This window comes from Neomonachus schauinslandi, chromosome 3, assembly GCF_002201575.2.
Source record: "Neomonachus schauinslandi chromosome 3, ASM220157v2, whole genome shotgun sequence".
NCBI classification, from domain to species: Eukaryota; Metazoa; Chordata; class Mammalia; order Carnivora; family Phocidae; genus Neomonachus; species Neomonachus schauinslandi.
In genome coordinates, this window is record NC_058405.1 from 14,685,436 (window position 1) to 14,710,703 (window position 25,268).

The following is a 25,268-nucleotide window of genomic DNA, read 5'->3' on the forward strand; positions in this document are numbered from 1 at the left end:
GAAGGAATAAAATAGCTATGGAAATTAAGAAAGAACAGGCAGAAGTTCTGGGTTTAGTTCCTGGTACTAGCTTTGAGGAAGTCATCTTCTTCAAACCTCTCCTGTAAAATGTAATTATACGGTTCACATTAGCATCTGTGAGCATGTTTTATAAACATATACAACTGCAAGATGGCAGAAATAATGGAAATGTAGTCAAAGTAACAAGTTTAAGGTTAGAATTATTACAGAAAGAGTTATTCTAATATCACATTTAAAAAGATCTTTCATTTACATTATCCAGGATTAACATTATCTGTCAATCCTAGTATTTGCTGTATCTCCTCATTTTTTAGGAATTATTTGAATCTTTTAAATTGTAGTATCTTTATTATTTGTATAATTCAGCATTTTATTATCAGCTTAGGTAGGGAGGCTGGCTTTGGTTAATTTTATTTAGTTATATTTTGAGTTAAAGCTGGCCTAAGCTGACATTTTGTTAAGAATATAGTGATTGTTTCCAATAGGAATATGGCTGCAGCCCAATTCAAAATAGTCCTATTTATTCTCCTAAAAATCATACATAGCAACAAGAAGAATGAAACAACATTTTCAGCAAAACTAGCAGAAGTCAAAAACCTAAAACTCTAAATTTTGTGTATGGGGGGAAATGCCCAGCACCAGTGGAACTGAAGTGTAAAGCCACAGTCACGTGGAGGGAAGAGTGGAACGTGGCGGGGGTCCCAGAATGACTGCCCCAGAGAGCATCAAGCACTCACTGTCAGAGGAGAGGGCTCCACTCTGAGTCGGAACACTATGGGCAGGTGGGACTAAAACAAATAGGAGAGGACACGTCTGCTGAGGGAGTTGGAGAGAGGAGTCATGCGAAGTGCACGGAAGTGGCAGACATAAGAAAACCTGGCCAGGCCAGTTCAAGGGGACAGCTCGTCCAGGAGATAAGGGCTGCATCCTCTGGTGGCAAAGTGAAGAGATCAAGTGCCTGGTGATCAGAGCCTTTGAGCCGGGTTAATGTTGGAGAATCTAAGGAAGACTGTCTACATTGGGTGACCAATGTCACCCAAACTGCTGATCTCTATAAGGAAACTTCAGGCCAGGAAACCTGGAAGGCTAATTTTGCCTCTTTTACTCCAAGAAAATCTAAGTGATTCAGATATTCTTAATCAGAAAGGTAGAACTACTAAATCCATCTAACGATCTCACTGTAAAGGGGGAGAGGAGGAGCAAAACTATACTATAGATGAAGAAACTTCAGTAAGCAGAGAAAGATCGCAACACGACATTCAGACATGTGCTTGAAAAGCTAATAAAACCAAGAAGCAACACAATGCAGAATGACAGTGACTCACAGCAAAGATGGGCTGAGAAGAGGGGGTGATGCTCAGATCACCAGAGAGTGTGAAACCAGAGCTGGAAGCACTTTACAAAGATCTTGAAAGTAACCATTTCATAAATGAAAATCAAAATTACAAATGGCACAAGGGAGAACTGACCTTATAAAAAACACAGTAGAAGACATAGTGGATAGAATTAAGAAATGCAAAAAAATTAAAACAGAAATAGAAAGGATTCAAGAAAAATGATAAATAAAAGGCAGGTAAAGGAAATCCAACATTCCTATAGTGGAGTCTCTGAAATGGACAGAGTAAATGTTTAAAACTGTAATTAGACAATTTTCTGAAATAAAAGACTTGAACCCACATTATTAAAAGAGTACACTGTGTAACTGGGAAAATTGACTAGGAATCATCAAAACAAAGGCTTTAGGAAAAAATGAATTATTTGTGAATTTAGCAATAAGGATTATAAGGAAAGAAAACCAGATTGGCATCAGATTTTCAAAAACAGTATTCAACCCCAGGAGATGGTGAAGTTCTACCTACGGGATACTCCTGGAAAGAAAAACTGTCCTTCAACCTGACTTTCAGGTAGATATGCATATGTAGGCTACAAAAACGTTGAACAACAAGAACTTAAGGAAAGAGTGCCTTCTGAGGAATTTCTTCCAACCAAGGACTAACTGAAGATACTTTGGCAGAGTAACTGCCAAACCTCAGGGAAGGAGTCGTTATGTAGTATGTAAAGAGCACCTGCTCTGACGTGATACAGTATTGCAGCTAATACAGGTAGTGAGGGAGGTAGAAAATAGAATAAACTTTCTGATTGCCCTACCTTAGATACTTGGGAATCAGCCAATTGGATTAAAGCTGAAAAGTCAAGCAGTGCTTCAAAGCCTAAACATATTAAAAGTACATAGTTAACCACTAAAGAGTAGAAAACTATTGAGTGAGGTTGGGCCGTGCAATAGGAGAGGCAGCAGGAAGAGGTCAGCAACTGACTTTATTATTTTTTGTAATAGAGTCATTAGATACCATTTAGAGAAGAGATGACTGAGGGTATTACATGATGATACATGTGTAATAGTAACTAGTGGAGCAAAAGTCTAATCTTCCCAAGCAGGAAAAGAACAACAAAAAAAAAATACACACACACACGCACAGACCAAACCATTTGTGAATGACATTTAAAAAAAAAAACAACATCTAGAAAGACAGGGCGCCTGGGTGGCTTAGTCAGTTAAGTGTCTGACTCTTGAGTTGAGCTCCGGTCATGATCTCAGACTTGTGAGATTGAGCACCACCTCAGTCACCACACTCAGTACGGAGTCTGCTTGAGATTCTCTCCCTCTGTCTCTGTCCCTTCCCTCGCTTGGGTTCTCTTTTTCCCTCTCTCTCTCAAAATAAATAAATAAAATCTCTTTAAAAAAAAAAATTACACCTAGGAAGAGTAAATACAGCAGGAAAGAATGACCATTGAGGCTAATCTCTGTCATACCAATAAATGTAGATAAGCTTAACATTAGAAAAGTTTTCAGTTTGAATCATTGGGCAGATAAATGTATGTGAAATAAAAACTCTTAAACTAATTCAGAAATGTTAAAAATTAAAGTTGGGGCAAAGGTGAACCAAGCAAATGCTGTGCTGCAGGGGTAGTGATCTTAATACCATAAAGCCAAATTCAGGCCTAAAAATATTAATGAGCAAAAAAGGGCCCTGTATAATACTAATAAAATATCGCAGGTATTAGTATCTATACATCAAAGCACTGTAGCAACATTCATAAAACAGAAACTACTAGGGATGGAAGGAAAAGCAGAATTTACCTAAGACTGATGTAGTCAAAAAAATAAGTAAAGATATTGACAACCAAGCAACATTATCAATGTGATAAGTCTTCCAGATATATAATAGATTTTGTATCCTGATAATAGAGAAAATATACCTCTTCTCAAGTTTTTATGGAGTAAATGGCAAAAAAAAAAAAAAAATCTAGAAAGTAGATATGATAGAAAAGAATTCTCTCATTCCAGTGCAGTCAAACTAGAAGTTGGTAACAAAATCAGGAGAAAGGGCTTATTTACCAAGAAATTAAAACTCTATTTACTCTTAAGTAGAAGGAAAAATAAAATACATGTCAAAATTGCAGTATTTTTTTACAAGTAGGCTCCATACCCAGCACAGGGCCTGAACTCCCGACCTTGAGATCAAGGCCTGAGATCAAGTCAGACACTTAACCAACTGAGCCATCAGGTGCCCCAAAACTGCAGTATTTCTTGATGATGTTTAAAAACACAAGCTATTAGAATCTTTGGGGCACAAAACAAAGTTCAGAGAAAAGCCTTAAAATCTTACATCAGTAAAAAAGAAAGAATAAAAATAAAGGAATTAATACTGGACCTAAAAGGTTAGGAAAATGGGATGCTTGGCTCGGTCAGTTAAGTGTCTGCCTTCAGCTCAGGCCATGATCCCAGGGTCCTGGGACTGAGCCCCACGTCAGGCTCCTTGCTCAGCAGGGGGCCTGCTTCTCCCTCTGCTGCTCCCCCTGCTTATGCTCTCTCTCTCTGACAAATAAATAAACAAAATCTTCAAAAAAAAAAAAAAGGTTAGGAAAAGAGCAATAAAGAAAATCAAAAGAAAGAAGAAATTAATACATGTTAAAAATTAATGCATTAAAAGACAAAAATGGCAAAACTAATAAAAGGATAATATATCATAATTAAATGAAGTTTATTTGAGGAATGCAAGGATGGTTCAATATTAAGAAATCTATTCATATAACAACATTAAAATATTAGTTGTAGTTGCCAGAGGTCACACCACTAGTAATGGCAGTGATTAGGATAAACCCACATCTAAACCCCAGGCTAGCCTCTTTCCACCCATATGCACTCACTGGTTGTTAAAAAATAAAGTGAATCCATAGATGCACTGGATTGGATGTACTAGATATGTTAAAAAGGAGGACTTGGAGAAATAATCTGCCCGTGACAGTTATTACAGCCACCTAGGGTCACAGGAACCCTAGGAGGTCATCCATTTAAACCCCCATTTTCTGAATAACCCATACATGGCCACAAACCCACAGACATTCTCAGACAGACACATGATACTCAACCCTCCACCTTGTATCTCCATGTCATGCATGAACCAGCTTATTATGAGCATCTGAAATAAAGGGAAATTTATTTCCTCCTGAGAGACTGGTCCCATTTGAGAAGCCCTTAGTATTAGAAAATTCATTTCATTGGGACAAAATCTTTCTCCCACTGGTCGGGGCACCAACCTCTGGGGTCTGTGAAAACATGGCTAGCCCCATGCCTGTGTCAGCCTTCATAAATTTGAAGACAGCTCTTGTGAGTCCTTGAATCTTCCATTCTTCAAGGTAAACTTATAGCCCTTCTTTTTTTTTAATTTTATTATGTTAATTATGATACATTACATCATTAGTTTCTGATTTAGTGTTCCATGATTCATTGTTTGCGTATAACACCCAGTGCTCCATTCAGTATGTGCCCTCTTTAATACCCATCACCAGGCTAACCCATCCCCCCAACCCCCTCCCCTCTAGAACCCTCAGTTTGTCTCAAGCAGCACCCCCTTTTCTTCCTGATTTCACTCCCATCCAAGTTCCAAGGCTTTCTGATTATTAAACTGCAGAGAGTTCAAATTTGCTATCACACAATTGGAACTAATTGTCTGAGATGATTTGCATCCATCATTGCAAGGTTTATGGCTTTTTAGACCGAGTGGAAGATGAATAAATAACAGAGCTGGGGGAAAAAAAAAAAGATATTAGTTGTAAAGTAGCATGATTATCTCCATAGAGGTGGAAAAGCATTTTACACAATTCAAGACCTATTCCTGATTGTAAAAAAATTAATTAAAAAAACCTTCATAAGGGAATCAGTGATACTTTTTTAAAACGTGATTAAAAGTGTGTGCGTGTGTATTTGTGTATATCTTGGCTTAAAAACCAGCATCTTACTAGTGGAAAAGTACTAGGGGCATATTCACCAAAATCAGGAACAAGACAGTGAGGCTCATTATTGTCACTGTAATTTATTATTGTATTAGCTCTTAGCCAACGTTATTTGTCAAGAGAAATATGTTGAAGTGTAAACTTTGGGGAAGATGAGGTGTAAGAGAATCGCTAAAAAAGCCAAAAACCAGAGATAGAAAGGTGTACTAGTCTGCTCAGGCTGCTGCGACCTGGGTGGCTGCAAAAAAAAGTTATTTTCTTGTAGGTTGGGAGCCTAACCAGATGGTGGTTTTGGCAGACTGTTTCTAGTGAGGGCTCTCTTCCTGGCTCATAGACAGACAGCCACCTTCTCACTGTGTCTTTCCATGGCCTTTCCTCTATGCATACGAAGCGTACCACCCTCATGGCCTCATTTCACCCTATTTACATCCCTAAAGTCCCCATCTCTAAATATAGTCACAATGGGGGTTAGGGTTTCAGTATTTGAATTTGGAGAGGGACATGCTTTAGTCCACAACAAAAGGTAATAGGTTACACGATTAATATATATATATATTTATATATATATATATAAACCAATAGGCTCCATGTATTGTAGACAGCTAGTTGGAAGATTTGAGAAAGAAAAGAAAAAGACTCATAATAGCAAAAGAAACAGCATCTAGTAATAAGTGGATAAAGCCTATATAAGGAAGAATTTGAAACACTCCTTGTAGGCGTTGGTTCTTTTTTTTTTTTTTTTTAAGATTTTATTTATTTGACAGAGAGAGACACAGTGAGAGAGGGAACACAAGCAGGAGGAGTGGGAGAGGGAGAAGCAGGCTTCCTGTGGAGCGGGGAGCCCGATGTGGAGCTCAATCCCAGGACCCCGGGACCATGACCCGAGCCCAAGGCAGATGCTCAACGACTGAGCCACCCAGGCGCCCCATGGGCGTTCTTATGTTGGAAGATTACAACAAAGTCAGTTCTAAGTTAATTTATAGATGTAATCAGAACCTAATAAAAATATCAAGAGTTTCTTTTTTTCTGATACTTGACGAATCTAAAAATTCATGTGAAAAAGATAGGCAAGGAATCCTAGCCAGGAATACTCTGAAACATTAAAAGAGCAGTAGGGACCTGCCCCACGTGCGCACCAGCACAGCCTGTTAGCAACCATCATGCCTTGTCACTCTTCATCTGTGGTGGCCCCCAGCTGCTCCAGCCTGGTCAGGGTCCCCGGGGCCACTGCTGCCTCACCTTCTCCATCTCTCCTCCATTTGGAGTCAGTGAAATAATTTTGACATAGCTTTGCGTTCAGAGCAAGAAATCTGAATTTAATCAGTAAAATAAATAATCATGGTGTATATGGTCATCTTGGTTAGCCGTCTCCCTCAGAGCATGCTGGGAGAAAGACAAGGATGGTCATGGATTTCGTGTTATTAATCTTGGCTAAATGCGATCGGACTAGAAGTTCATGTTACCCACAACCACGTGGGATATGAGTGTGAGTGGTGCCTAAAAAAAAAAAAACCTGGAGTTCCAGTTTTAGAGGAGAGGGTGGTGGTGACTAGAAGGCCGGGAATCCTGGGGTGTCCCTTCAGTGTTCCTGAGCATGGACTGGGCACACGAACACGCTGGACATAGGTCACTGCTGTGGCATCTCATCCATCCACACCAAAGAGTACAATTCCCGTACAACACATAAATAAAAGTTTTACATATGACAAAGAAATAATAGTGGTCTTTAATATGTAAAATGATCTATCTTCACTCATAATAAGAAATACAGATCAGAGTTAAACTGAGACACCAGATTTTACGAATTCGAAAGTTTGATATTGCCCTCAGCAAGTCTCTCTTTTGTGAAAGAAAACAGGGAAAACAAGATATTTATTTGTATATTTTAGTGTTTGCATAAAGGAACACCAGAAGGATGAATAAGAAACTGGGGAGAAAACCCCAATCACCTCTTTGGGCCACCAAGAGGGGCCGTGAGACCGGGTGAAAGGTGCTTGAATGAGCATGAGAATTCTTTGTGTATAGGTTTTGGGTTTTTTTTTTTTTAAGATTTTTTATCTATTTATTTGACAGAAAGAGAGAGAGAGATCACAAATAGGCAGACAGGCAGGCAGAGGGAGAGGGAGAAGCAGGGTCCCTGCTGAGCACAGAGCCCGATGTGGGGCTCGATCCCAGGACCCTGGGATCATGACCTGAGCCGGAGGCAGATGCTTAACCATCTGAGCCACGCAGGCGTCCCTGTGTATAGGTTTTTATATGGTTTGACTTTGAACTCATGCAGAGATTATTCAGAAGATTTGACCATGCTGAAGTTATATAAGTGAATTTGGGTTTGGTTTTATTCAGGAGGCAACTGCTTTCACTCCAAAGTACAGCAGATTTCCCTTTGAAGTTCAGAATTGTTATTTTAATCAGATATTGGTCAGAATCTACTTTTGGTGATTTTATTTTTTTTAAAGATATTTTTCTATTTATTTGACAGAGACACAGTGAGAGAGGGAACACAAACAGGGGGAGTGGGAGAGGGAGAGGGAGAAGCAGGCTTCCCGAGGAGCAGGGAGCCCAATGTGGGGCTCAATCAGGTCAGGGATCATGACCTGAGCCGAAGGCAGACTCTTAACAACTGAGCCACCCAGGTGCCCCTACTTTTGGTGATTTTTAAATGTCAGTCCAATGTGTATGTGTTATTGTTTACTGTAAGAGCTGTTTAATTCCATAACATTTTTTCATTTGGGGGAATAAAATGGACATATGAGAGGGTAATCTGGTAACTTTTTTTTACTTCAGTAGTTGTGAAACCTATTGTTTCAATTTCATAATTATGTAATAAACCAAATGCAGGTATTTAAATACAAAATCCAAGTAAAGGATTATACCTAATCCAAATAAAAGCTCACACTTTTTCTAATTATGTGAACTAATTACTTAAAAGGTATGAAAATTTTAGAATTCTGAAGAAAATCCCTAAATTAGAATATCCTTTCCAAAAGTTCTTCTGTAGAACATTTTTTTTTTAAATTTTATCTTCTCTCATCACTCATCCTGGGGAAAAAAAAAACAAAAGGACATCTCCTACATTAAGATATATCTGACTTCAGATGGATGCAGTTTCAGCTTAAGGGCCTCCAGACATAGTTATAAAAAAAATTTACCATTAGAGAGCTCAAACCAGTCTTCTGAGATCCGCTCAGTTGGAATTTTTTTAGCTTCAGGTAATGGCCCAGCTCCATCTATTGTTAAAGGGGGATATGTTGCAATGTAGTCCCTCTTTTTTTTTAATGAAGTTCTGTTTCTCATTGGGAATTTGTTTGTTTCTGCTCAAAGCCAAAGAGCACTCCCAACTTAACACCACTTCAAATAAAAGGTCAGTGTATATTTTTTGGACCTTAAAAATAATGTGAAATCAGCCTCAAGCTCCTATGAAGATGAAAGAGGTCATGAATTCTTATTGAAAACCTGTTCTTGGGGCACCTGGGTGGCTCAGATGGTTAAGCGTCTGCCTTTGGCTCAGGTCATGATCTCGGTCCTGGGATCAAGCCCCGCATCGGGCTCCCAGCTCAATGGGGAGTCTGCTTCTCCCTCTCTCTCTGCCTCTCCTGCTTGTGTGCGTGCTCTCTCTCTCACATAAATAAATAAAATCTTTAAAAAAAAGAAAGAAAGAAGACCTGTTCTTACCTCACCAAGAACCAAGGTGAGACCAGCAAGCTTCTATGCTGTTTCTGCGGGGCAATTTGTTTTCTAGGTCACCTTTCACTGTGAGTGTAAAACTCATTTGTGTGCATAGGATATCTCTTACGCTCCTCCCTGCCCTGAGTGGGCCCAAAGCTTCGCCTGCTGTCCTTCTGAGATCAGCCCTCTAAGCCCCAAGCTTTAGGCCACCTAGGAAGCTTGAGATTTCCTAGGTACAGGGCCTTCAGTGTTTGCTTATATCCTTGGACTCATATTCCTACCTCTTCTCTGCCCTTAAATGAAGTCTTTACTTTTAAAAACTAAACCATCTATTTAGAGGACATTATTCATATTTTAATCTAGCATTTTTTAGTAGGATTTCAAGATCTCTGGTTCATCCTATCGCTGGAAACTGAAGTCTTAACCTCTTGATTTGCAAAAATCTGCCTTAAATCGTACACTGGGTAATTTTCCTTACAGAGGAGTAAGAGGCTTACTCCTCTGAGGGGAATGAGAAAGAATTTGTCAGCAGCGGTCTCCAGTAGACTGACAGACAGTATTTCAGCAGTCAGATCCACTGAGTTCAATTGGTTACCCTGTTTTGACGATCTTTGTTCAAGGCACTGCAGCCAACATCAACATTCTGGAGGGAATTAGCAATTTAGTATAGATCTGTGTGCTTGATGTGCTTTCTTCTTATTATTGAGATGCCTAAAATGAATGAAGTGCTGGAGAGAGCTTGACATAATGTGTATGAGGGTTCAGTGCAAGTTTTGGGAAAATAAGCGATGAGTTCATTAGGCATCTGTAGATTTTGAAGTTAGAGTGCAGATTTCTTAGAATAAGTGTTTGATAGAAAGGCATAGAAATAGTTAAAGATAAATCAGAGTTTCACCTATGAATCTTCTCATGTTAGAGTTTAACCTCTTGCTAGTATTCTGTATAAATCAAGTGGAAATATTTTCTGTCCTGTTACAAATTTAGTTCCTTCTCTCCTCTTTATGTAAACTGTTGTGGTGATAACATACAGAAAAATTCACCTCTGCCAAACCTTCTCTGAATCTCTTCTTGTTAGTTGCTTCACCTGCCTTTCTAGAATAATTTAAACTAACTTCTGTTAGGTCACTTACCATGTGGCATCACTGAAATGTACTGTTTTGAAGTTGTTTTTCCTTTTAAATGAATTTGCCTGCCCTAATAATAATAGTAATAAAAGCTTCACTTGTGAGTGCTGCCTGTGTGACCAGACACAGATATATATCACATTTATACTTTATTACCTGTGAGATAGAAGTAAGTACTCCATTTTCCAGATGAGGAAACGGAGACATATGGAAGCAAAGTAACTTTGTCCAACTCTTCCAAGACTAAATAGCAAGACTAGGATTTAAAGTTGATATGACCCCCCCTCACCACTATCTTAATAACTATTCTGTACTGGCAAGAACATTACATTCTTTACTTTTGTTACTGCCCTAGTGCCTGGATTGGTTTCTAGCTCAAAGCAGGTGCTCAGGGAACATCTACTGAATGAAAAGAAGATGAACATTGAAACACTGCATTATGTGTTTCACCTTTATGAATTTAGAGTGATCTCCAACAGATGTTTATAAATACACCAAAGTTTTGAGTCTTGGGATATTAAAGACTAGGAGTGTGGCAACTATCAAATTCTAAGTGTGTATGCGCCTACATGCACACACACGTTGTAAGATATATTAGGTAAGTAATTGCCCTAGAATTAGAACTTTAATATATATTGCAGAATCAAAATATTCAGGTATTTGTGTCTCTAACCTATCATGAGCTTTCCATCACTTAGCTTAGGGGTGGGCAGGCTACTAGCCATGTATAGGTCGAATCTGGCCTGCCGCCTCTTTTCATAAATACAAGTTCCCTTGGAACACAGTCATGCCCGTTGGTTTACATGTTGTGTGGCTGCTTCTGTGCTACAGAAGAGAGTTGAGTGGTTGCAACAGAGATGACATGGCCAGCAGAGCCTAAAATATTTACTGTATAACTCTGTATAAAGTTTGCCGATTCCTGGCATAGATCGTGCTGTTGTTCTATGACTTGGTTGACTATTACCCTGCTCTATTTCAAGGGTCTTCATGATAGATTTGAAATTCAGCCAGGTGATGCTTGTCTGTTCATAAATGGACTTCGTGTTGATATGAGTGCTTATGATCCTTTTAGGTAAGTATTAAATTACTAATACAAAACTGTGTATTAGTTTATATTAATATGAACTGTGATTTATATAAGGGAAAATATTTAGTATTTGCCAAAATGCAAATAATCACTTTAAAGGTAAAGCAAAGACATGTTTTTGTGCAAAACAATTCTATTATTTTGCTAGAATACTCTCAAATGTCTTAGGATGCAGACCTGGGAGAGACCTTGGAGACATTTGCTCAGATGTGAAAACTAAAGTTTCTAAACCTTGCGCCTGTACTTGTCACATTTTTGGAAATTGTCTTTCCTTAGTAGGTCTGTCCTTTAGCAGGGAAGTTCCATGGGACTGCACTGAGCAGCCAGGGACTCTACCCTCCAGAAAGGAATTGAAAGGAGCACAGGACATTTTCCCAGAAGAATGGAATTAACAGAAAGAGTTTAAAGTACTTGTATTTGTCAGAAAGGAAATTTGAAATTGTAGAATTCAGGGTGTTGTCTATTTTCGTAGGTCAAAAAAAAAATTATTAAAAAATGCTGTAGAGCAGGGGCACCTGGGCGGCTCATTCGGTTAAGTGTCTGCCTTTGGCTCAGGTCCGGATTTCGGGGTCCTGGGATCGAGCCCCATGTTGGTCTCCCTGCTCAGCAGGGAGCCTGCTTCTTCCTCTCCCTCTGTGCATCCCACTGCTCGTGTGTCCCCCCCCCCGGCAAATAAAATGTTTAAAAAAAAATGCTGTAGGGCAAAATTAGAAAGTCTTGTATTTGTCATGAGCATTGATCCACAAATTAATCATGGGCCAAATAGAAGAAAAACCAAACTGAATTTATTTTACTTTTAAAGAGAAGCATAAAACTACTTTAAAAATTTATATTTATAAGATAAATTTAGTAAACACAATACTTTAGTTCAGATATTCAATTTTAATTCAATTGAATATACTTCCATTGAACTTCAATTGATTAAATGTTTATTTCCTTTTCTTACCGGTTTGGGAAGAGTAGGAAAATGTACGAAAGACTGAGAAATACAGTAGCCCAAATGAGGCTTTTCTCTTTATTTAGTTGGATCCTTGGGGAAAGTGATAGCTAAGATACATCGGGTAAGCACTATCCACAGCAGGAGTAAAGCGGTTGTTAGCTGCTGGCCTGCAAGCCTCAGCAGGACAGAAATTCCATCTGTGCTCAGGAATGGTGAAAACGGGTTTAAGAGAGGGAGTAAGTGGTGGGTAGATTTTGGGAAGGTTTTCATAGCAGGAACACTTTGCCCAGTTATTTAGAAAGGCTGCAGGTTATTCAGGAAATACAGCCCCCTTAGCTCCTGCAGCTGGTGGGTAGTGATCTGTGCAACTTGTGACACATTCTGTTCCTCACTGATGTGATCACTAGCTGCATCTCCTCTGAGGCCCTTCAAGGAGGACAAGAAAAGATGTGAGGATGTTTATATCTTCTAACATTTTTAGCACAAAATAAATTCCCAGAAAGAAATCAGAACATGGAGAATAAAATCAGTGTGGATCCTGGAAGAGAATGATTCAGGAAAGAGGAGAAGGAAGGAAAATGTCATGTTCCTGAGGTTATATCCTAGATCCAGAGAGAGGTCCCCTGTGACTAGTATTGCAGAATTACCCGTTTGGGGAAAGAACGGGAGTGAGGAATTATTTTACGCTTCTTTCCTACTGCCCATCTCTCCCTGCATTGTGGGTTGTAGAAGACTGATGCAGTCCTTGCCTTTGGACCCTGGAAGTAGTGGGAGGGGCCCGAGCCTCGGTGGGCCCAGCCGGTCGGCACTGGTTGAGTCAAGGCCTGGTCCAAGCCTGGCTCTCATCCCCCCGGGGATGTTTGAAAAGGTAAAACTTTACCAGGCTTTTTAAGGAAGCAGTTAGGTTAATATTAGAAATATGAATTTTAACACTTGGTTTCAAAAAGTAATAAAGTTCTTTCTTGCCTGGTAAAGTTTTACCTCCCATGGCCAGGGAGGAAGGCAGGTAAGGCTGAGTAAATTTGAGGAGGTCCATAAATGGTGTCTCACATCTCTACCTTAGAACCACTGACACATCTTTTTCTCTAAGCAATCACCTCAACCACAGATTTGAGCAGACAAACTGGTACAAAGTGGATGTTAATCATTTTGATAGCCAACCTGTTCTGCTTGAGCTGTGTCCCCACAGTATACCTACCAGAAAGAAAGACAAAACAAAGGTGTCTTGATATCCCTACTTGGGTGGTTTTTCTCTGTGTCTTAATGAAGTTGTCTGGCTCAGAATCCTTCGGGGCTCTTGATTAAATATGTATTTGTAATGCATGTAACATTAAAATTCAGTATTATAAAATCAATATTAAAATTGAATCCAGTGAATATCTGAGTGCCTACTATGCTATAGAAACTGGTAGATATTGGGGGTGTAGTGGTGAAGAAGACAGAAATAAGTGGTCTAGTGGGATAACTGATAGTAAATATATGATGATAGTGCAGTAAGTTTACAAAAGATAAAGTGCAGTGCCCTGGGAGTATGTAACTCCAGAGATTTAAACTAGTTCTTGGTGGAACATGGGGACAGTAGAAATGTCAGATTTCTTCAAGGAAGTGATCATTTAAGCTAACACTTAAAGGACAGATCAGGCAAAGTGGGGGGTGGGGGTTCTGCAAGCAGTGACACATTTGAGAAAATGAAAATCCACTCCTGTGGCCAGGCTGTGGAGTGAGGAGGAGCCAGAAGAAGCTGAGGTCACACAGGTGGGCAAGGGGCAGATTGTGCAACCAGGTTTCGGATTTTCACCTTTCCTCTCTAGGGCAGGAGAAGCCAGTGAAGGGCTCTGAGCAAATCTAAAGATAGTAACTATTTAAAAGAGAAGCATGATAAATTATATTGTTTCAAACTCCAGAGATATAAGGAGTTTTCCTGATAAACAGACCTAGCACATTTAAAGAACCATTTTTTTTAATTGGTAGCCAAAATTCAAGATTTGAAAAGAGCAAGGAAGAAACATGCTTATTGAGGGCAACTGTGTGCCCAGTAGGGAATTAATTTAATCTTAATGCCTTATAAAGTGATTATCACCATTCTCTTTTTTAGACAGGGAAATGAAGACTCAAATGTCACACAAAGATAGGGACACAGCTGGCAAATAGTAGCAGGATTTAAAATCTCATGCTCTTTCCAGTGTACCCCGTAACTCGATCTGGTCTTTCTATTGATGGTTTTCCTTGGAAACTAGATTGAGATTACAAAGATGGTAGATACAAAAGCTATGGAGACTATTAAAGTTCTGTTGCCCCAAAAAAGTGTCTGATCAGTAAGCATCATAAAATTTTAAAAATGGAGAAAACATTGGCAATGCAATCCAGAATTCTTATTTTACAAATAAGAGAATTTAGACTAAAGGGGTTAAGAACTTCAAGAAGCCACACGTGAAGTAGCTAAATCTTATTATTAGAAGGGTGATTTGTGGTATCTAAGCTAGTGCTCTCTCTACCACACTCATCCTCTAATAGATGGGAGGGGAGGCTAAAAAGCGTGCTTTGTAAAGCAGTGGTCAGAACTGCTTAGGATACAGATGTTCAGAGGTAAGTCCTCCAGGCCAACTTGAAATACTTAAAAAAAAAACCAAAAACTGCTTTTGTAAGAGTTCAGATATTAGATCTTTACTTTTTAAATATAGATCTCTAGGGGCACCTGGGTGGCTCAGGCAGTTAAGCATCTGCCTTGGGCTCAGGTCATGATCCCAGGGTCTTGGGATCGAGCCCACGTGATTCTCCCTTTCCTCCCTGCTCCTACTCTCTTGCTATCTCTGTTGCTATCTCTGTCTCTCTCCCTCTCAAATAAATAAAATCTTTTTTTTTTTAGGATTTATTTATTCATTTGATAGAGCTCAAGCAAGGGGAGTTGCAGACAGAGGGAGAGGGAGATGAGCCGAAGGCAGATGCTTAACTGACTGAGCCACCCACGTGCCCCTAAATAAAGTAAAATCTTTAAAAATAAAAATAAGTGTAGATCTCTATAGACCTCCCTGAGAATGGTATTCTAAAATCCATATATTGCTTTATTCTGATTCTGTTCATTTCTGAAAAGCGAAGTGATTTCCATGATTGGATTTTTTTAAGGAAGCAGTTAGGTTAATATTAGAAATATGAATTTTAACACTTGGTTTCAAAAAGTAATAAAGTTCTTTCTTGCCTGGTAAAGTTTTACCTTTTCAAACATAAGCACACTTTACCACAATCGGTAAAGCCTTATCTTTACAGCTACAGGGAGGCACTGTCTTCCCACAACTTTCATATCCCCATTCTGTGCACCAGCTGCGGGACCTGGGCGGGAGACCACCTGTCTGGGCCTCACCTGCACCACTTGGGACTTCCTGAGGAGTTGTGAGAGGCGCTCTGTTTGGAAAGAACGTGGCACTTACTTGGCACATGTGGGAGCTTGATCAGTAGGCATTTAAAGACTCAAACTGCCCAGACTTTTTGCCAGTAGGGTTATTTATTGATGTTGTTATTTTTTAGCAGTAATATTTTCTGTCATGTTTAAGAGCTCTCAGAGTATTATATATATGATTAGAAATTTTTATATGTATTTCAAACAGATGTGAATTTTCATGCTTTAATGGCTCTTTTTCTGTGCTAAAATTTTATATTTTAGGTCCTATTTGAGCTTCCCTTGTTTTCATAGTAGATTTACCAAAATAGTGACCTAGGATATTTTTCCCTTCATTTTTGGCTCACTCAAGGGTGAGCATATCTTCACTTCTTTGCTAAAGAATGTAATAAATATACCTTGTTGCCTTACCTTTTAAATAACAAGATTTTGTCACCACACACAAAAAAGTCAACATGAGTTTACCCTAGGTAACTAATTAGAACTCCTTGTCTTGTTTGTTAATGAGTTTAATAATATTTTTTCCTGCTGTTAATAAAAATACCAGTGGAATTCATTTCTAATGCTTTAAGAAAGCTATAAACTTTAAAGGTTTTTTTTTTTTTTTAATTTGGCGAATCAAAAAAAAACTTATTTTTTTTCTTTAAAAGTCTTTTGGATATGCTGAAACTAGAAGGAAAAATGATGAATGGCCTCCGCAATCTTGGGATCAACAAAGAAGATATTAGCAAATTTTTAAAATTAAACTCACATGTTTTGGACCATACCTATGCATTAGATATTAGGCATTCTTCTGTAATGGTAAGTGCTCATGTAATTCCTTGTTTTTAAAACCTTTAGATTTAAGACTTAATATAAAACCAAATATTGGCAGACTTTCAAATAAATTTAAGCATTTTGAAAGAGGTTGCAGAACTCAAAAGAAAAGTAAAAATACGGACTCATCCCCCTCTCATTCTCATATCTTTTCTCCCCCTCTTCCTGTTCTCTGCATTTCCTCTCAAGAGCTCACTCCTTCAGGATCCTTTCCAGCTTTAAAAAAACAAACAAACACGAACAACCAAGTAACCCCATGAACAACAGCAACAAAACATCAAATAATTAAAATCTGAGGAATGTAAGAATACAACCTACTATCGTGAGAACCTTGCCTGGCCAGCTTACAGGGGCCTCCAAGCGTTCTGGTCTATGCTACCACCTGTGGAAACTGGGAGTCTGCTCACCTCACCCCTGCTTGCAGCGAGGGTGCGGTCCCATCCTCAGTGTGGCCTGTGAAGCTGTCAGTGGCCTCCTCCCTCCTTTCATTTCTTAGACTGTGAAGTACTCCTCTCACCACTTTCCCTTCTCTCTTTTGCCAGGGAAGCAATGTTTCCCCTCTCTATCCAGTCAACTCCCACTCTTTCTTCAGGTTTTGCTCCAAACAGTACTTCCTGAGAGAAGCTGACCTCAACTACCCAGATTAGAAGGTGTTTTCATATAGGCATTGTAATGAGGAGCCCCAGGATCAGCCTCAGGCTCAGTGATATGCTAAAGAGACTCAGGAAGCCTCACAACTGTTAGACCCTTGGTTACAATCTATTAGAGCAGCAGAGGGAGAGAGAGCATGAGGCAAAGGCCAGAGGAAACCAGGCGCGAGTTTCCAAGAAGCTGCTCCTCACGGAGTCGTAGACAACATGCTTGATTTCATGTGTGACAATCCGTGCCGGGCTAGCCTGACCCGGGAGTTCAGGGTTCGAAAAGGGGTCTGTCGTATGGGAATGTAATGCCTGTGTGACTGATCTCAGTCACTGAAGCTCCAGACCCTCCGAGGAAAAGCGGGTATTCATCCTCATGTTCACAGAAACTCCATGCAGCAGGACCCTCAGCATGGGAGGAACTGTATCAGAACATTTCAAGAGTGAGTTCTCAGAAGCCAACCTAGAGAACCTTTGTCACAGAAACAGGCCCTTCTAGGGAATGTGCAAGGTGTGAGCAAGCTGGCCCGCCGAGTTAACCCTTTCTACCCCTCCACATACACACGCGTGTGTGTTTGTCTATATACATATTTATTATGTTACAGAACTACCAGTCCTTCCGTATACTTTGCACAGTGAATTACTATAATTTTATAATTTTGTCCTATGATTCTTTGATGTCTTTGTTTCTTACTAGACTATATAAACTTCTTGAAAGTAGGAATTTTATCCATTTTTTTCTCACCATTATGTCCTTGGTTTTAGTAGGTACTCAGTAAACATAAGTATTCTTTGAACAAATAAGTAAATATCTCAAACCAACATAAAACATAATTTGTAACAATGAAACTCTGAGAACATTCTAATTACAGCACAATCAATATAAATATGTCCATATCACCATTATGATTTAACAGTGTAAAAAAGTATAACTATTAGAAATGAGAAAATAAAAGTATTATGTGACAGATTATATACCTAAAATTCCTCCAAAACAGCATTTTAATTAATAAGACCTTAGTAAAATGGGTTTGAAGTGACAGTAAGCAGGTCAAAAGCTTTATTTCCAAAAACCATTTGGAAAACACGGTGATTTATTCATAATAACATAAAAATTCAGATACCTTGATAATATCTTTACTACGTAATAATCTTAATAACCAATAATAAAACTACAGCTTAACTGAGGAAATGCAGAAAGATAGAAGGACGCCTGGACAGAGTATTAATTGGCGCAGACTTGGAAGCAGCTGTGGCTGTGGCGTCCTTCCCGTGTTTATAAATTTTGATCTAAGTAATTTCCCTGGAAAATACCATCAAGAAATAGTAGGAAATGGAGAAAAGTATTTATTCCCAAAGATATGATCATTGCTGCATATTCTTAAAACCAAATAGAAATGAGTTAAGTATATAACAGAAATATTGTAAATTGTGTATCCATGTGCTTGGGTATATTATTCAGACATTAGAATCATGCTTATAATCATGCTTCAGCAACCAGGAACAATGACTGTGCTCTCATGTTAAGTAAGAAACACAGACTTACATGATATATCATGTGTAAAGATGGACAGAAGATCCAGAGGAAATAAAATGTTGTTATTAATGGGTGATGTGGTTTAATAGGTACTTGTGGGTTTTTTTTTTTTCATGCTCTTCTTTAAATTCCAAATTTTTAGCAATGGGTATGTATGACTTACATGATCAGGAAAAAAAAAAAAAAAAGGGAAAAAAACCTCTCTGACCATCCTGCTAATCATCTCATGTAAAAATTTAAGGGATTTTCTTGGAAATGTTCAGTTATTACAGTTACTTTTGTCCTACCCAACCAGCCTTCCCACCTACAAATTTGGTCCTCCCTCCAAGAATCACAGAAAGATAACAGCACCAAAGAAATGCTGTATATTCCCTGAGGGATAAAGACCTTAGACTCAGGGCAAGTTACATAAGTTCTGAATTAGTTACCATTGTATTTTCTAGAGCACTAAGTGCCTTGTTATAAATGTTTATCTATCCTTACTGTGTTTTCCTGCTCTTTAGACCATCTTCTCTCATTGGCTGGATTTTACTTTGACTTGGATACCTTTAAGCTCAGTTAACAAACGTGTTCTCTAAAAATGTTTTATCAGAAAAAGGAATGACCATGTTAGTAATCTTAATACTTTGGGACTTTTATTTTAAGCCTTTATGCTTTTAAACATTTGTAGAAGAGCATTGGGAGCATGGGCCACGGTAAGGAAAGGAGGGCCGTAAGTTTCAAGACTACACTGAAGAAGAAAGGCATCTATGAGGAAACTTTGCAGCTCCATTCATAAAGTAACACCCTGGTCCCCCCAGGTTGGCAGAGGCCCGTCAGCACCAGGGAGGAGCAGCCCTGCTGCTGTCCCCATCGCCCACGCCTGGTCCACTTCCCCACTGCTCTGCTGTGAGGGCTCGGACTCTGGCCCAGCTCTTGGGCGCCTGAGGAGGCGTTCTTCTCCATTCCCGCTAAGAGTGTCGGGAAGTAATTTTTTATTGAGGTAAAAAATATATAAGATACGCTCTTTTAACCTTTTTAAGTGTATGACTTGGTGGCATTAAGTACATACACAGTGTCATAAAATCATCACCATGATCCATTTTTCCAGAACCTTTTCATCATTCCAAACAGAAACTCTGTACCCATCAAGCAGTAACTCCCCACGCCCTTCTCTCAAACTCCCTGGTAACCTCGGTTCTACTTTCTGTCCCTATGAATTTGCCTTTTCTAAGTGCCTCATAAAAGTGGAATGTTTGTCCATTTCAGCCAGGTGTATTTCATTAGGCTTACTGCTGTCAAGGTTCATCCATGTTGTAGCATGTATCAGAATTTTATTACTTTTTAAGACTAAATAATAATTTTTAAAATATTTTTTTGCATACTATTAAGAGCAGTTTTGTGTCTTAATTAAATGCTTTTACTTTTCCACTTGGAAAGTGCCTGCTTTCAGTAGATAATTATTTGTGACACTTTATTCTATAGATTCCTTTAAAAAAAAATTAACTGACACAGGGCACCTGGGTGGCTCAGTCAGTTGAGCATCCTATTCTTGGTATCAGCTCAGGTCTTGATCTCAAGGTCGTGAGTTCAAGGCCAGTGTTGGGCCCCACACTGGGCAAGGAGCCTACTTGAAAAAAATAAAATTAACTGCACAAAATGCAGAGCCCTGAGTTCTGAGCACTCTTTTCACCTTGGTCTGTTAGAGCAGCAAAATTAATTCACACTTAAGATTGATTTTTGCTTCATAGCATTTGCTACCACCCAATATGATATGCATTTATTATGCATTTATTTGTTTATGTATACTCTCCTTCCAGTGGAATGTAAGCTCCACAAAAACCAGGATTTTGTTAAATATCTTCAACATCCATCAGGTCCTATCACATAGGAAGCACTCAGAAAATCTGTTGGATATCTTAATGCTAAAACAGAGCTATTCAAGAATGAAAGCAATACTTTGCTTTTAATTCTTTTTCACCCCCTGGATCTGTCCCTCCACTTTTTGTCTTTACAGAGAAAGTTGAGTCACTGAATTACATTACTTCTGACCTCTGTATTTATACCCTTCCCAAAAACAAAACTTGGCAGTTTATTTCTTAAAAGTTGCTTGCTTAACAGTTGAGTAAAAACTCAAGGGAGTCATTGGGTATTCTCCCATCCCTGGTTAACCATTCTAGGTTTCTCTGTCCCAGATATCAGAAGACACAATTTAAATTTTATATAGTTTTTAGCCTTGCCATGGTACCTCAGGTTTCACTAGTATTTAAGTCAGTAAAAACAGCCATATGATTATATGTTTGGCTCCTTTGGATTGTAATTCCTTTTCAGTCCACAGTGGTGGGGGCTTTGGTCATATTCCACCTAAATTACCCCTGCCCCTAGTTGCAGTTTTCTGTTTTCTATCCTGTGATGTTCATGCTCTAGTCATATTCCTGAGGTGCTTATGATCATTTTAATTTCCTTTTCCTTAAAGTTCCCAAGTCATCCTAGCCATTTGTTATTCTCTCAAAACAGTTCTAATTCTTCATTCTTGTCACCAAGATGACAGTGATAAGATTCAAAACTAGTAAACACCAACCAGCACAGGCAGAGGAAATGAATTCTTAATCTAGGTTAAGGATGTAACTTGCTATTGACAGTGAGCTCCACAATCTATAACAGCAGTTTCCCGTCCAAGCCCCATAATGATGTAAATCAGCTCACCACAGATACTGGGTTTATCCCTGGACTCACAATTTGGTTCCATTGATCTGTATCTTCCCCTTATGCAAACACCACACTATTTGATTACTGTAGCTTTGGAGTAAGTTTTGAAATTTGGAATTTTGAGTCCTCCAACTTTTTTCTTTTTCAAGATTATCTTGGCAGTCCTAGGACCCTTGCCTTTCATTATGAATTGCATCATCAGCTTGTCCGTTTCTGGAAAAAAGACAGTTGGAATTTTTATTGAAATTTCATTGAATACATAGATAGTTTAAGGAATATCGCTATTTTAATATATTAAGTCTTCTGATCCATGAATATGGGATGTCTTTCCATTTATTCAGATCTTCTTTATTATCTTTCAATGATGTAGCTTTTGTAGCTTTGAGTATACAAGTCTCATACTTGTTAAACCTCTTTTCTAAGTATTTTATCCTTCCTGATGCTATTGTAAATAGAATTGTTTTTCTTATGTTTATTTTAGGATTTTTCAGTGCCTCTGAATTTTTTGTTGAAAACTAGGCATTTCGAATATTACAGTATGGCACTTCTGAAAGTCAGATTCTTACCTTCCCTGGGTTTATTGTTGCTGTTTGCTGTTGTTTTGATTACTTGTTTAGTGACTTCTCTGAACTAATTTTGTAAAGCCTGTATTCTTTCTTATGTGTGGCCACAGAAGTCTCTGTTACGTTCACCTAGTCATCTATTCAGTATGAGACACAGATTTACTTAAATGCCTGGACCCCAAAAGCTTCCCAGTCTTGCACAGGGGCTGTGTGTGTGTGTGGCAGATGGAGAGGGAGCAGTCCACGTCGGACCCTCAGCCAGGCAGCTTGCATCCCCCTTAGCCTTCACTTGTCGCTGGCACAGAGCTTCACAGTAAACCAGAGGAGGGAACTTGGGGCTTCTCAGTCTTCCCTGGGCTTGTGCACGGCCTTTTAGAATCCCAAGAATATGTCAGAACTTCTCAAAGCCCTGTTTCCCAAAACCTCTCATTCCCCAACCTTTCCGGACTAGATTTTGGTTGCTCTGCTTTGGTCCCAACTGTTTTCTATTGCTGCAGGGAGGAGCGACTAAAACATTTGCCCATAATTGTTTTCCACAAAATGGGGTAGCAGCTCTAACACTGTTATGAGTTAGGCAGGATAAAGACAAGCCTTTTTAGTGGGTTTTCTAGGGAGTCACCGGACAGTTCAAACAAAAACTAAAATTCTTTCAGAATGAGGTCCATTCTGTTTTCTCCAATATTGATACTGGAATTCAGGCTGTCATTTTCAAGGCTACTGATAAGCTTGGGAGCACGAGGTGGGACTAGGATAAGTTTCACACCACATATCTCACAGTTCTGACTGAGATTCAGCCCTTTTTCTTGAATAAATGCTCTCAAGGTTGCTGTAAGCTTTTGGTTAGTTTTCATAGTTCTTAAAATGTTGAGTTCCCCCCAATATTCCAATTTCTTACTGCTTTTGTGTCAGGGTGGAGTTTTGAAATTCCTTACTCAGCCATTTTAGCTGATGTCACTCCCTAGAGAAAACCCAAAAGATGTAAATTTCAAGTCTTTTAAGTTCTTCACTTCTCTCAGAAATTCATCCTCTAACACCATGACCCATCTTGTGTCCATTTGCTAACCTATTGTAGCTCCTTGGACAGTGAGGAAATCGTCTTATAAGTTCTAGTCTATTAATGACAATATCTTTTATTCAATATCTTGGTAGCCCAGTAGATACAAAGGCCAGAGTTATGGCCAACAAAACTAATGGCCATATATCATTGGAGTATCAGTGCCAGGTCTGCAGGCAGCTTTGTGAGGCCACTCTTCCAGTTATTGTTGCTGCTTCTGTAAATTTACTTGAGAGTAAAAAATGGGCAGTTCAGTCTCTGGGCCTCTGCAAAGCGATTTCAGTCTTCTCTCTGAAGTCATTGCCTCTGACGTGGTTAAACACTCCCCAAAACCTCATGTCTGGACCATTGTAGAGGCCACCTGATTTCTTGGGCACCACTGGTCTCCTCTCTCCTCTCCTCTGGGCCTTTCAGTGGCACTTGCTAGACCGCATGCCTGTGTCATTAATCTCTCTCACCCTTCATTTTGATTTTGCATTATTTCTTTTCTTTGTGCACTTTAGTTAATATACATTCTATTGAACTGTCATCCAGTTGACTAATCATGGTCTTCCTCCATGTCCAGTCTGCCAGTTAAATCTTCTTTAGAAGTTCTTACAGTTCTTAATTACAGAGTTTTAAAGTCTAGAATATCCCTTTGGCTCTTCGTGTGATGGATTTTTAGTTATCTTAACATTTTCCATCTATTTTTTCTTTTTAAAATATATATATTAATCGTAGTTATTTTAAAGTCCTTGTCTAAGTCCCTTTGTATTGTCTGGTATTTCTCTTTCATTTTAATATTTGGTCCTTTTTTTTTTTTTTTTTTTTTTTCATGGCAGTTTTTGGTAGGAGCCCGAAATTGCCTATGTAAAATTACAGAAGCAAACGCTTGTCAGGTTTGCTGCGGCAGCCTGAGTACCAGACCTCACCTGGCTCTGTTGAGGCATGTTTCTGGGCTTTGTGGGAGCTCTTCCACTTTGTGTCTTACTCCTGGGAGCTAGCCCTGTCAGTTTCTCAAACTACAGTGTTTGCCAAAGTCTTAACACTTCGGACTTCAACTTCTGTCTCCTTACTGTGTAGTGGTTTTGTTTTGTTTTGTGTTTTGTTTTTTGTTTTTTGGGGTTTTTTTGGTGGTGTGTTGGGGCCAGGATGTTGCCATGGGTGCGTGCAGGTTCCTAGTCAGCAAATGAGAGGAATTTGTAGAGAGACGGGACTGTCTGGTTTCTTTCCTGCACTTTCCCCCTCTCCTGCATTTCCCTGCCCCTTTAACTCCTAACATTTAGGCAACCCTAATTTTGACTCCTGTCTTTCCAGCCCAATATGACTGTCACTTGCTGTTTGAATGAGTTATTCCAAGCTACAATTTGGAAAATGTCCCTAGGGACAGAATTGAGGTGAACATGGAGCTTGTCTCCTATGCTTCCTGCCTTCAAGGATTGTAACTCCTTCACTCTTGATAATTGGTTGACCCTACCTCCATGCGTCTGAACAGTGGTTTATATGTTTTCCCCAGTTCTTAGCATTCTTTCAGGCAGGCGGCTTAGTCTAGTATAAACTGTTAGCTCTTGGTTAGAATCAGACATCCAAGGTGTCATGTTTTATTTTCCTTATGTCTAAGGGTTAAAATTTGAGAAGGGAGGTGGAGGACCTGACTGCCTCCTATACTGCTGATAATTAAGATAAACACTTAATCTCTGTCAAGTGGTTTATGGAGAGTAATTTTTATAATATTTTATTTTTGATATGAAAAACATGAATAGAAGAAGTCAGTTCTGGGAGGAGGGTCAGGCTTAATCTAAAAGACCATGGGAATATAAAATTGTTGCACATAATATATTTCTTAATTTAAAGAATATTCAACTGGCTTCTTATATTTAATCAGAAATATAGAAATCTTTGTGTATTTTTACTTTTAAAGAGTGAAAACTGGCTTTGAAAATGACTTAAGTGGAGCGCCTGGGTGGCTCAGTCAGTTGAGCGTCTGCCTTCGGCTCAGTTCATGATCCGGGGGTCCTGGGATCGAGCCCCACGTCAGGCTCCCTGCTCAGCGGGAAGCCTGCTTCTCCCTCTCCCTCTGCCTGTAACTCTGCCTGCTTGTGCTCTCTCTCTCTCTGTCAAATAAATAAATAAAATCTTAAAAAAAAGAAAAATGACTTAAGTATTAGCTTAATATAGCGTTCACAGATTTTTGGATTCTTCTCTAGTGGATTAATGACCTAGAAAATGATGAGTTGTATGTCACATGGCCTGCAAGTTGCCAGGAGCTTCTGAAGCCCATGTTCCCTGGAACTATACCTTCCGTAAGGCGTAATTTTCATAATTTGGTGAGTTTTATATGACATTTTGTATACATCTTTTATAAAGGTAACAGCATTCTTTTTGGATTAGCCTGTTCTTGGTGAATAGACATCTGTGTAATACGGAGGGAAATACTTGCCTGATGCAGCAAGCTTGAGGTGG

General features: G+C 39.1%; 1 protein-coding gene across 1 annotated transcript in view; it reads left to right on the forward strand.

Moving 5' to 3' along the window:
• UGGT2 (UDP-glucose glycoprotein glucosyltransferase 2) overlaps nt 1-25,268 on the forward strand; it is a 178,811-nt gene that overhangs the window by 60,278 nt on the left and 93,265 nt on the right. Inside the window, exons 11-13 of the mRNA XM_021695965.1 lie at nt 11,090-11,181; nt 16,181-16,331; nt 25,013-25,132. Of these exons, the coding sequence (XP_021551640.1) occupies nt 11,090-11,181; nt 16,181-16,331; nt 25,013-25,132 (363 nt within the window). The remainder of the gene's footprint in view (nt 1-11,089; nt 11,182-16,180; nt 16,332-25,012; nt 25,133-25,268) is intronic.